Source organism: Hyperoodon ampullatus (genome assembly GCF_949752795.1).
Source record: "Hyperoodon ampullatus genome assembly, chromosome: 5".
NCBI lineage: Eukaryota > Metazoa > Chordata > Mammalia > Artiodactyla > Ziphiidae > Hyperoodon > Hyperoodon ampullatus.
In genome coordinates this window covers 15,296,196-15,309,431 of record NC_136918.1, presented here as the reverse complement: position 1 = coordinate 15,309,431, position 13,236 = coordinate 15,296,196, and the positions used below count along the sequence as shown (strand labels likewise).

The 13,236-nt window shown below is 41.7% G+C and overlaps 1 protein-coding gene across 1 annotated transcript in view; it reads left to right on the top strand.

Annotated features, from left to right (window-relative positions):
• The window catches only part of CP (ceruloplasmin), a gene marked incomplete at both ends in the record, with an annotated part of 62,821 nt that overhangs the window by 34,244 nt on the left and 15,341 nt on the right, over positions 1-13,236 (top strand). Inside the window, 6 exons of the mRNA XM_079704601.1 lie at positions 3,458-3,608; positions 5,744-5,956; positions 6,786-6,993; positions 8,503-8,642; positions 9,956-10,084; positions 12,844-12,950. Coding sequence (XP_079560727.1) covers positions 3,458-3,608; positions 5,744-5,956; positions 6,786-6,993; positions 8,503-8,642; positions 9,956-10,084; positions 12,844-12,950 — 948 coding nt within the window. The remainder of the gene's footprint in view (positions 1-3,457; positions 3,609-5,743; positions 5,957-6,785; positions 6,994-8,502; positions 8,643-9,955; positions 10,085-12,843; positions 12,951-13,236) is intronic.

Sequence of the window (13,236 nt, the reverse complement as noted above, 5' to 3'; positions counted from 1 at the left end):
ATCGTTTGAGATTTTTCTTGTTTCTTGAGGTATGCTTGTATTGCTATAAACTTCCCTCTTAGAACTTCTTTTGCTGCATCCCATAGGTTTTGGGTCTTCGTGTTTTCATTGTCCTTTGTCTCTAGGTATTTTTTTGATTTCCTCTTTGATTTCTTCAGTGATCTCTTGGTTATTTAGTAATGTATTGTTTAGCCTCCATGTGTTTGTGTTTTTTATGTTTTTTTCCCCTGTAATTGATTTCTAATCTCATAGTGTTGTGATCAGAAAAGGTGCTTGATATGATTTCAGTTTTCTTAAAGTTACTGAGTTTTGATTTGTGACCCAAGGTGTGATCTATCCTGGAGAATGTTCCATGTGCACTTGAGAAGAAAGTGTAATCCGCTGTTTTGGGATGGATGTCCTATAAATATCAATTAAATCTATCTGGTCGGGCTTCCCTGATGGCACAGTGGTTGTGAGTCTGCCTGCCAATGCAGGGGACATGGGTTCGTGCCCCGGTCCAGGAAGATCCCACATGCCACGGAGCGGCTAGGCCTGTGAACCATGGCCGCTGAGCCTGCGTATCCAGAACCTGTGCTCTGCAACGGAAGAGGCCACAACAGTGAGAGGCCCACATACAGAAAAAAAAAAAAAAAAACCTATCTGGTCTATTGTGTCATTTAAAGCTTGTGTTTCCTTATTAATTTTCTGTCTGGATGATCTGTCATTGGTGTAAGTGAGGTGTTAAAGTCCCCCACTATTATTGTGTTACTGTCGATTTCCTCTTTTAGAGCTGTTAGCAGTTGCCTATGTATTGAGGTGCTCCTATGTTGGGTGCATATATAATTGTTATATCTTCTTCTTGGATTGATCCCTTGATCATTATGTAGTGTCCTTCCTTGTCTCTTGTAACATTCTTTATTTTAAAGTCTATTTTGTCTGATATGACAATTGCTACTCCAGCTTTCTTTTGATTTCCATTTGCATGGAATATCTTTTTCCATCCCCTCACTTTTAGTCTGTATGTATCCCTAGGTCTGAAGTGAGTCTCTTGTAGACAGCACATATATGGGTCTTGTTTTTGTATGCATTCAGTGAGCCTGTGTCTTTTGGTGGGAGCATTTAATCCATTCATGTTTAAGGTCATTATCAATATGTATGTTCCTATTACCATTTTCTTAATTGTTTTGGGTTGTTTTTGTAGGTCATTTTCTTCTCTTGTGTTTCCCACTTAGAGAAGTTCCTTTAGCATTTGTTGTAGAGCTGGTTTGGTGGTGTTGAATTCTCTTAGCTTTTGCTTGTCTTTAAAGCTTTTGATTTTTCCATCGAATCTGAATGAGATCCTTGCTGGGTAGAGTAATCTTCATTGTAGGTTCTTCCCTTTCCTCACTTTAAGTATATCATGCCACTCCCTTCTGGCTTGTAGAGTTTCTTCTGAAAAATCAGCTGTTAACCTGATGGGAGTTCCCTTGTATGCTATTTGTCATTTTTCCATTGCTGCTTTCAATAATTTTTGTCTTTAATTTTTTCCAATTTGATTACTATGTGTGTCAGCATGTTTCTCCTTGGGTTTATCCTGTATAGACTCTCTGTGCTTCCTGGCTTTGGGTGGCTATTTCCTTTCCCATGTTAGGGAAGTTTTTGACTATACTCTCTTCAAATATTTTCTCGGGTCCTTTCTCTCTCTCTTCTCCTTCTGGGACCCCTATAATGCGAATGTTGTTGCGTTTAATGTTGTCCCAGAGGTCTCTTAGGTGTCTTAATTCTTTTTTCTTTATTCTGTTCAGCAGGAGTGAATTCCACCATTCTGTCTTCCAGGTCATTTATCCGTTCTTCTGCCTCAGTTATTCTTCTATTGATTACTTCCAGTGTAGTTTCATTTCAGTTATTGTATTGTTCATCTCTATTTGTTTTTTCTTTAATTCTTCTAGGTCTTAGTTAAACATTTCTTGCATCTTCTCGATATTTGCCTCCATTCTTTTTCCGAGGTCCTGGATCATCTTCACTATCATTGTTCTGAATTCTTCTTCTGGAAGGTTGCTTATCTCCACTTCATTTAGCTGTTTTTTCTTGTTTCTTCATCTGGTACATAGCCCTCTGCCTTTTCATCTTGTCTATCTTTCTGTGAGTGTGGTTTTTGTTCCACAGGCTGTAGGATTATAGTTCTTCTTGCTTCTGTCTGCCCTCTGGTGGATGAGGCTATCTAAGAGGCTTGAGTAAGTTTCCCGATGGGATGGACTGGTGGTGGGTAGAGCTGGCTGTTGTTCTGGTGGGCAGAGCTCAGTAAAACTTTAATCTGCTTGTCTGCTAATGGGTGGGGCTGGGTTCCCTCCCTGTTGGTTGTTAGGCCTGAGGCAACCCAACACTGGAGCCTACCTGGACTCTTTGGCGGAGTTAATGGCAGACTCTGGGAGGGCTCATGCCAAGGAGTACTTCCCAGAAGTTTTGCTGGCAGTGTTCTTGTCCTCATGGTGAGACCCAGCCACCCCCTGCCTCTGCAGGAGACCCTCCAACACTAGCAGGTAGGTCTGGTTCAGTCTCCTATGGGGTCCACTGCTCCTTCTTCTGGGTCCTGATGCACACACTGCTTTGTGTGTGCCCTCCAAGAGTGGAGTCTTTGTTTCCCCCAGTTCTGTCGAAGTCCTGTAATCAAATCCCGCTAGCATTCAAAGCCTGATTTTAGGCATTCCTCCTCCCTTTGCCAGACCCCCAGGTTCAGAAGCCTGACATGGGGCTCAGAACCTCCACTCCAGTGGGTGGACTTCTGTGGCATAATTGTTCTCCAGTTTGTGAGTCACCCACCCACCAGTTATGGGATTTGATTTTATTGTGATCGCTCCCCTCCTACCATCTCACTGTGGCTTCTCCTTTATCTTTGGATGTGGGGTATCTTTTTTGGTGAGTTCCAGTGTCTTCCTGTCGATAATTGTTCAGCAGTTAGTTGTAATTCCAGTGCTCTTGCAAGAAGGAGTGAGAGCACGTCCTTCTACTCTGCCATCTTGAACCAATCTGTGTGTGAATTCTTTTCCCAACTCACTTGCAGGCTATTTCTTCACTTAAGATGTATCTGCTTCTGTGTGCTCTGCTTTACAGGAATTCTTTGAGCTTTCATGACTGTGACTAGCACCTTCCCTAATTTCTAGCACAAGCACAAAACCCCTGCCCCATTTTAACAATTTGGGGGTGGGTTCAAGTGAAATTGGCAGAGCTGGCAGAAAGGTAGGGAGAGGAGACTCGGAACTTTTAAGTGCAGAGAGAGGCTTAGATTATCATGTTGAGCCAAAAATCTACTACGCAGATACCAGTCAAAACTCTGGTGGTCAACGGTATATTGTGAGCTCCATTTTCAAACAGGAATGGAAACTTCAGTTCTTGTCCTTCCTTTAGCATGTTTGTGCATAAATAGTATTGCATATATGGAAGTCTTTTTGCTTTACTTATTCTGTCTTCACCTCATTGTTCTTGTTTTGATTTACAGAAGGATGTAGACAAGGAGTTCTATTTGTTTCCTACAGTGTTTGATGAGAATGAGAGTTTACTCCTGGATGATAATATTAAAATGTTTACAACAGCACCTGATCAGGTGGATAAGGAAAATGAAGACTTTCAGGAATCTAATAAGATGCACTGTAAGTACTGTATCATCCACCAATATCAAGTTATTTCAGTGCTGCACTTGTAATGCTTTTAATTAAACCAAAATACTAATAGCTTTGCCCATTGATTAATTTTCAATAAATGATTAAATACCATAGTGCTCTAAGGGTAATACTGTTGATTATTTAACATATAAGTCAATTGAATCTTTGTTTCACTTAATTCAAAATAATAAAACATACAATATATGCCAATTAGATGCGTGGTCCTTAAAATGTGGTCCCTGGGTCAGCCACCTCAGCATCACCCAGGTACTTGTTAGGAATGCAAATTCTTGGGCTCCATCCCTGACCTACTGAATCAGAAACTTTGGGTGTGGGGCTAGAAATCTGTTTAACAAATCCTCCAGGTTGTTCTGATATATGCTTAAATTTGAGAGCTACTGGATTAGATGCTTTTCTCATCTATGGCTTAATAATGACAGGCTCCTTTTATGATCTCTGCTGTCAAGAACTTCAATGATTCTCATCCTTGACTACATGTAAGAATCCCCTAGGAGTTTTAACAAACTATTAAAACTATTTTTTAAATCCTCAGGACAACCTCCAGAGACCTTTATTTAATTGAAACAGCATCAGATTAACTCCTAGTGTAATTCTAAAATACAGTTAGAGGGACTTCCCTGGCGGTCCAGTGGTTAAGACTCTGTGCTTTCACTGCAGAGGGCATGGGTTCAATCCCTGGCAGGGGAACTAAGATCTCGCATGCCGAGGGTGTTGCCAAAAATAAACAAATGATTGACTTATATGGTATGTGAATTGTATTTCAATAAAGCTGTTAAAAATAAAATTAAAAAAAATAAAATACAGTTAGAGTTTAGATATAGCGAGCTGATTGATCATAATGTCCACGCCACTAATGGACAACATATGAAAATCACTGTAACTAGAAGGAAAAAAAGTAAAGTATTACAAACTGATTTTTTTTTTTTTTTTTTTTTTTTGCGGTACGTGGGCCTCTCACTGTTGTGGCCTCTCCCATTGCGGAGCACAGGCTCTGGACGCACAGGCTCAGCGGCCATGGCTCACAGGCCCGGCCTCTCTGCGGCATGTGGGATCCTCCCAGACCAGGGCACAAACCCGTGTCCCCTGCATCGGCAGGCGGACTCTCAACCACTGCGCCACCAGGGAAGCCCTGATGTTGTTTTTTAAATTGGATTGATAATAGTCGCACCACCCACAATCTTTAAAATACTTCCTTTGATTTTGCATTTTTGCATTTTGGAGGAGTCAAGAATATTATGTATTAAAAATAGCAGTGAGGGACTTCCCTGGTGGTGCAGTGGTTAAGAATCCAACTGCCAATGCAGGGGACACGGGTTTGAGGCCTGGTCCGGGAGGATCCCACATGCCACAGAGCAGCTAAGCCCGTGTGCCACAACTACTGAGCCTTTGCTCTAGAGCCCGTGAGCCACAACTACTGAGCCTGCGTGCCACAACTACAGAAGCCTGCGCGCCTACAGCCCATGCTCCACAACAAGAGAAGCCACTGCAATGAGAAGCCCACGCACTGCAACAAAGAGTAGCCCCCACTCGTTGCAACTAGAGAAAGCCCATGCGCAGCAACGAAGACCCAACGCAACCCAAAATAAATAAATAAACAAAAAAATAAATAAATAAAAGGATCTATCAAACTAGATGGTAAAGAGTTATATATAAATAAAATAGTGGTGAGAGGAAACTTCCTGCATATACTCTTCCCTGTTATTCAAGACGAATCAGAGAATTTTCCATCTAGAGCAACAAACACATTCCCAGCCTACAGTGCCCTGGAAGAGGTGTTATTATCCACCCATTTTGGTGCTCACAAATATGGCCCTTGAGAGAACTGAGAAGTGACTCGCTGGGAAGAACAGTGAGATTCCCAGGGCCCAGAACTTCAAGAACCCTGCATTCAGCTCCACGCCTTTCAGCCAAGACCTGCCTGGAAGTGCTGGGTACAGCAAGGAGTTGCAGAGACACTCCTGACACATAAAGGGGTGGGCAGGCCTGAATGGGTCTTTTAAAAATTAAATAAACCCAGTTGGCTCTGGAAAGTCTGGGAGGTTGTCATGAAGTAGGACGTAAGATTAAACCACTTTCAAAATATCATTTCCCAACCTTTACAGCCATGAATGGATTCATGTACGGGAATCAGCCTGGTCTCAATATGTGCCAAGGAGATTCAGTTGTGTGGTATTTATTCAGTGCTGGAAATGAGGTTGATGTACACGGGATATACTTTTCAGGAAACACTTATCTGTCAAGAGGAGAAAGGAGAGACACAGCAAACCTCTTCCCTCATACAAGTCTGAGGCTCTTCATGCAGCCTGACACTGAAGGTATATTGCTTTAAAGTCAAGACAAGTTTCTCTTGGATCGATTTGTGTGGTTTCAGTTTAAAATTCAGTCTTGGATGATAAGCTCATCCCTTCCCCAAGCCTCCCAACTACTCTTCCTTCCCTTGGAAGATATGTCTGGGCTATTGTCAGCTAAGTATGTGCCAGAAAGGTCCATTTCCTGTTTGTTGGGGGGAGGGAAGGGAGTGACAAAAGTGTACTGAGGTTTCTCCCATTTCAACCTAGTCAAATCCTCAAGATGGTCTCCTTTTCAATTATGGGCCTTTAAAGATAGCTGGCAAATCAGACTAGAAAGGAATGACTCCCACAAAGGCTTTGCATCTAAACCTTTTGTCATGTCTCTGTACCCTAGATGTAGTGTTGGCTTATTAGTTGTCTACAATTGAATAGGCTATATTAGAACTCTAGCCATGCAAATTCAGAGACACTGACAGAACTGTCTCTGAATGAGTAAAACAAACTAAAACAAAAAAGAATTTTAACCAAAACATGAAAATATGCTAACTTGCCTCAGGCTTTATTTGGTTCATTAGATGCCACTAAAACGCAGGACATGTTCAGTGTCACCTTTCCTTTATTAGGCAAATGTAAATACAACAGTGAGCAAAAGAGATATATCAAGTATCTGCTTTCATGGAGATGAAATTCTAATGCAGGGAGACAGACAAGAAGCAAGTATATTAATGTGTATATCAAGTGGTTATAAGTACTATGAAGAAAAATAGGGAAGGGGAAGGGGCTGATGACTGATAGGGAAAGGTGGGTAGAAATACTCGGAGGAGGTGAACTGCCTTTTTATTTACCATTCCAGGGACTTTTGATGTTGAGTGCCTCACAACTGATCACTACACAGGTGGCATGAAACAAAAATACACTGTGAACCAGTGCAGTCAGCCATCTAAGAATTCATCCCTCTACCTGGGAGAAAGGACCTACTACATCGCAGCGGTGGAGGTGGAATGGGATTATTCCCCAAGTAGGAAATGGGAAAAGGAGCTGCATCATTTACAAGAACTAAAGTAATTCTCCAGATTCTGATTCCCAATTTTTTTTAGCTTTCTCTTTCAGAGAAGTAAGAATTATGCTAAATTAAAAACCAATGAACAGTTGCATTAAACAATAACAACAAAAACAACAACAAAATGCTTCCTAGGGACCCTCCTCATTCATTTCTGCTTCTCTCAATTTTCTCACAGGAAAATTTTCATTGATCTCATTTGATTCTTGGCAGTTACTCATCTTACTTTCTTTTCTATTAGACTCTCATCTCATACTCATGTGCCCTTGTCAGATTTTCAAACTAAAACCAAAATTAATGCCTACATTCAGAGCTAAAATAATTTTCTTTACCAACTATTTGTTGCTTATCTTTAGTCCAGATATTTCATTATGAGTCTAGTAATCAGTTATTTCACATTCTTAAAACTATTTATTATATATGGAAGAATATTTTAAATTCTTGAGGGCACTAGAGCAGATATGGTCTCTGCTCTCTAAGAACTTACAGGATAATATGCTTCAAAACCCACCAATAACATGTACGCTGTGGAAATGTAAAAGTGAGGTCAGTGAACAAATATAACTAAAGGATGGTTATTGGAGCTTCAGAAACAATACATTTAGAGTAGCATCACTTGACACTTCCAGGTGTAGCTCTTTTATACTTTGCCAAGCACTCTCCCCTCTACCATCTCCCATTATGCACTAACCCTTTGGTGATATGATTTGAGAGATCAGGGTGGGCTTGTGTTCAGATCTGGGGTGTACAACATGACTGGTAACCTACAGCAAGGCAGGTGGTTAGCTGGTCAGTTTGACGGCCATGGTGAGTGTGATTTGTGGTGTAAGGGAGTATAAGTTTATTTTAATGATTGGGATAGAACTGTTAAAAGTATGCAGAGCCGTTAGGAGTCAATGAAAGCTTTAGATCAGGGAATGGCTGGATAAAAAGGCCATTTCTGTTCCTATAGACCAGAAACACTGCAGTAAGCAGAGAACACTTCATTGATGAAATCTGGACTCATAACATTTTAGAGCCATATAGAAAACTTAGAGACGACCTCATCGAATACCTCATTTTCTTTTTTTTTTTTTTTTTGCCATGCTGCGTGGTTTGCAGGATCTTAGTTCCCCAACCAGGGATTGAACCTGGGCCCTCACAGTGAAAGTGCAGAGTCCTAACCACTGGACTGCCAGGGAATCCCCTTGAATACCTCATTTTAGGGATGAAGAAACTAAGGCTCTGACAGGCAATGACTAGCTAGACATCATTTTAGCTAGTGACAAGAGTCAGGGCCAGGACTCCGATGACTCCACTCCTAGCTAGGTACACTTTCTACCACACCTGTCTACCGTTAAAGTCTTATTCTTTCTTGCTCAAATGGGACAATGATATTAAAAACTAGCATAGTTAAATAAATAAATATTTTTATTCAAAATTTAAAACTTAACTTCCACTTTCCTTAAGACAAATACTAACCTTAGTCGTGTGTGTGTGTGTGTGTGTGTGTGTGTGTATGTGTTTTAAGTCTTCCAAATGCATTTTTAGATAAGGAAGAATTTTACATAGGCTCAAAGTACAAGAAAGTTGTGTATCGGCAATTCACTGACAGCACATTCCAAGTTCCTGAGGAGAGAAAACCTGAAGAAGAACACCTGGGAATTCTAGGTACTGCCCTAGCTCCAGTTCATCGGTTGTGGGTTGGTGATGTGGTAATCCATGCGGTGAGAGTCAGTCCATGTCTATGGGCTTCATTTTCTTGGTTCACTTATTAACATTATTCAAATAAAAATGAAAAAATCTATTTAATAAAATGAGAAGCCTAGGGCTTCCCTGGTGGCGCAGTAGTTGAGAGTCCGCCTGCTGATGCAGGGGACACGGGTTCATGCCCCGGTCCGGGAAGATCCCACATGCCGTGGAGCGGCTGGGCCCGTGAGCCATGGCCGCTGAGCCTGCGTGTCCGGAGACTGTACTCCACAACGGGAGAGGCCACAACAGTGAGAGGCCCACGTACCGCAAAAAAAAAAAAAAAAAAAAAAAAAGAGAAGGCTATATTTTCTAAAAATATGGCATAAGAAAATATTACTTCTTTCTATCAGAAACAATGTAAATATCCCATGTACTAATGAAATTATATATATTTGTATTTATCAAATTGATGCCTTTATTTTTGATGAAATTGCTAGAAATTTCTTTCTACTGAAATTCTTAACCAAGTTCTCCCTGTTATTCTACTACTCCCCCCCAAAAAAAAATCATAGCTATTTACTTTTAAAATTAAGATGTAAATGATCAACTTTAAGAAGAAGTATACATATAAAAAAGGGAATAAGGAAAAGGGAAACGTGTTGTGGTGCACAAGGCTGGGGAAAAGTTGACTTCAATTTTTCAGGAATCACTTTAAGACAGAATGTCTAAGAACTCCACCAACACTGGTCTTGGGAATTTTCTTTAAAATCATCAAGGGAAGGGGAAGCCACTCCCAAGCCCACTGTGTTCCTACACTAACAGAATTCCCTGGGGCTTTCTTATCCTCCGTCCCTGGAGTGAGTAAGACACCCAAGGGAGAGTGGCATTGTTTTTGGGTCACAGAAATTTTCTCAGGCAGGAGACAAGCTAAAATTGGCTAGAGGGTAGGAATGGGTGGGGTAGCCACACCCATCCTTTCAAAGGCGGTACTGTCCTTAATTCACAGGAAGGTCTAGAACTTTCAGGCCAAAAGCTCCCCTAGGACTCTTGATGAGAGATGCACCCATAGTCTCCATCTTTAGAGACAGCCATAACTAGTGTTTTTATCCTGAATCCTCTGGGACCGGGTATCAATCCAAGAGTACTACAGCATGAAGCGAGGCGGCAGGAGGGACACGACAAAGACAACATCCTTAACGATAAAAAAGTTACCTGATCTTTGCTTTTATTACTGAGTTAGAGCTTCCAATCTGATAGGTGTATAAGCCAGTCTTCCTTTTCACTCTTGCCAGGTCCACAACTTCATGCAGATGTTGGAGACAAAGTTAATATTATCTTTAAAAACATGGCCACAAGGTCCTACTCAATACACGCCCATGGGGTGAAAACGGAGAGTTCTACAGTGACTCCAACCGCACCAGGTATTCACAGTGTGGGGAGGGGTACATTTTAATAGACGTTACAGCTTTTCCACAAACACCTGTTATCCACATGAGTGCGTCTAGAGAGAGTGAAGCAGCAGCTGGTTGAGGGCACACACAGAGATGTGGCTGTGTGATATATGCCTACATGCACATACCAAAAAAAAAAAAAAATCCACAGAACTGTAAAGAACAAAATCTGATGGTACTGAACACCTACACATACTCAAGGTTGAGTCAGCAGAGATGATCTCCCCAGGTTCAGCTAGAACACATCCCAGACAGCATCTATCATGTGGCTGAAAGTTTCCATGCCTGTATCCAAAGACAGGGTCCTAAGGGCAGATGGTGCCACTTGGAATTTCACATCCCTCGAATCTAGCCCAATATCTGGCATGGACTAGGAACTCAGTAAATGTCTCTTTAAGAAAGTTGCTGTGACAAAGCGAAAGAGAGGCATGGACATATATACACTACCAAATGTAAGGTAGATAGATAGTGGGAAGCAGCCGCAGAGCACAGGGAGATCAGCTCGGTGCTTTGCGACCGCCTGGAGGGGTGGGATGGGGAGGGTGGGAGGGAGGGAGATGCATGAGGGAAGGGATGTGGGAACAGATGTATATGTATGACTGATTCACTTTGTTATAAAGCAGAAACTAAAAAAAAAAAAAAAAAAAAAAAGGTGGCTTCTAGGAAAGGACCATTTCTCAGTAATTTAGCAGTTCTCAAAATATATCAAGTGAGAAAAAATAAATTACTCTAGAGAGTTGGTCTTGCCAGTATAGGGGAATAGAAATAAAAGGCCCTGCCTTCATGACCCTCACATTCTTCCAAGATAAACAGTAAATAAATATAGATATAATATCAAATTGTAGAAAGTGCTATGAAAAAGATTAAGGCAGATGAGAGAAAGTAAGTAAAAGGGTGTTATTTTAGGTAGGGGGTTGGTCAGGAGGGCTTCTTTGAGGAGGTGCCACTGGTGAAGACACCTGAATGATGAGTAGTAATGAGCCTCAGGGAGTTGTAGAGGGAGAGCATTCTAGGTCCTGAGATGGAAGTGGACTTGGTGTGTCTGAGGAATGGCCAAAGGCCAGAGCAGAGCAAACAGGGGCAGAATGTGAGGAGATGAAATGTAGGCAGGTCAGGGAGCCGGATGCAGTAGGAGGGAGGGGGACATCAGAGGCCATGGTTATGACCTTACATTTCATTCTGAAATCCCATGGGAGGGTTTGAGCTGGAAAGTGATGATCCGATGCACACTTTTTAAAGCGGCAGTCCCCAGCCTTTTTGGCACCGGGGACCGGTTTCGTGGAAGACAATTTTTCCACGGACGGTGGGGCGGTGGAGGGGGACGGTTCAGGGGGTAATGTGAGCAGTGGGGAGCGCTGGGGAGCGGCAGATGAAGCTTCACTCACTCGCTGTGCAGCCCGGTTCCTAACAGGCCACGGACAGGTACCCGCCCGCGGCCCGGGGCATGGTGTGTGAAAAAGTGACGGTAGGGGACAAGGCCAGAAATCAAGGATCAGTTAGGGGACTATCGCAATAATCTGGGTAAAAAATTAGTAAGACTTGGACCAGGGTAGAAGCAGCTGAAGTGGTGAATTGTATTCTGGTTCCATTTTAAAGGTGGTGCTAAAAGGACCTGCTGAAAGGTTGGTTGGTAGGGAAGGCATCAAGGACAAGCCCAGGGCTTGGGCATCAAACACTGATGGCAGAGCAGGTTGGGGCGGGGAATGGAGAAGAGACAAAAGGAGTTTAGATGAAGAGACAAAATGTTCAGGTGATGAATCTACTCTTTAAATTTTCAGTGAAACATTCTGTTTACAAAAAGGGTAAGGACACAGGGGCGGGTATGATGGAGGACTTGAGGAAAAAGGAAAAAGTCTACCATATCCCGAGACCATCCCTCAAGTCCTGCTTGATTCCCTCGTAAAAGTCTGTCAAATTCTAGCTAATTAAACTCTGACAGCAGGAATATATAATGGTGAGGTCTGCATAAACAGGCAGTGAGCGGCCACGGCTGAAAGTCAAGGTCTTCTGAGTAGTTGTACAGGATGCCGTGAGGTGACTGGCAGCAAAGATCAGGCTGGAGAGAAGCCCAGGGCAAATGGAAGAAGGTAAAGACCTTAGAAAGATATGAGGGTGGAGCTACTTGAAAGTGTGAAGGTCCAGGGTGTGGTCGTGTCCTGTAGGTGACAGAGTTGTGACAGAACAGTGTATGGTATGACAGAATGGGGCGGACAAGAGAGGTCACCGACAGGTCAGTGACCCATGAGATCAAGCGGCCTAATGGTTCCTTGCCAGGAACTGTGAAATCACTGAGGATAATGGTGAAAAAGGAAACAAGGCAGGCGGTGTAACAATTTTCCTTTTTAATATTCCTTTCATCATTGAAGACAATGAAACTTCTGCCTGTTTTCTGAGAAGCAACAAATAGTAATGGATGGTCACAGGTCTGAGCATTGGGATGCCTGTGATCTAAGTTGTACTTTTGCTATTTATTAACTTTATAACTTAGAGCAAATATCTTGTGTGCTCCTGACTTTCATCATCTCTGAAATAATGCAGGTTATTATGTTTCCTTCTAGTAAAACTAAATTCTTGAAAACAACTTTGAGTACTGCTGCTTTTAAAAACTAATTACTTTGACATTTCCAGTTTCTGGGTCTTTGGTTATCAAGGCTTTGATAACAATTTGACATACATATATCAAATACATACCAAATATAACCAGATACATTAACACTTGATTAATTTAGGTGAAACTCGCACTTACGTATGGAAAATCCCAGAAAGATCTGGAGCTGGAATAGATGATTCTCCTTGTATTCCATGGGCTTACTATTCAACTGTGGATCGGGTTAAGGTAAACTTTAAATCATTTGTGTTTTGTGCAAATTCTCAAAATACACACACAGTTGAAGGAAGATGAGGTTAGAGTTTTCCTGTGGTCCAATTCTATGTTAAAATTATAGGAAAGTAAGCTGCTCTGAAATTCACTTTGGGTTTTTTGTTTTTTTGTTTTCTTTTTGGTTTGTTTAAGGATACAGTTATAAATGTATCAACTCTGTAACTGCTGATTATGGGTACCACAGGATTAAATATTAATATGGTATTCTATTTCCCTTTGATATGAAAATACATACTAAAGA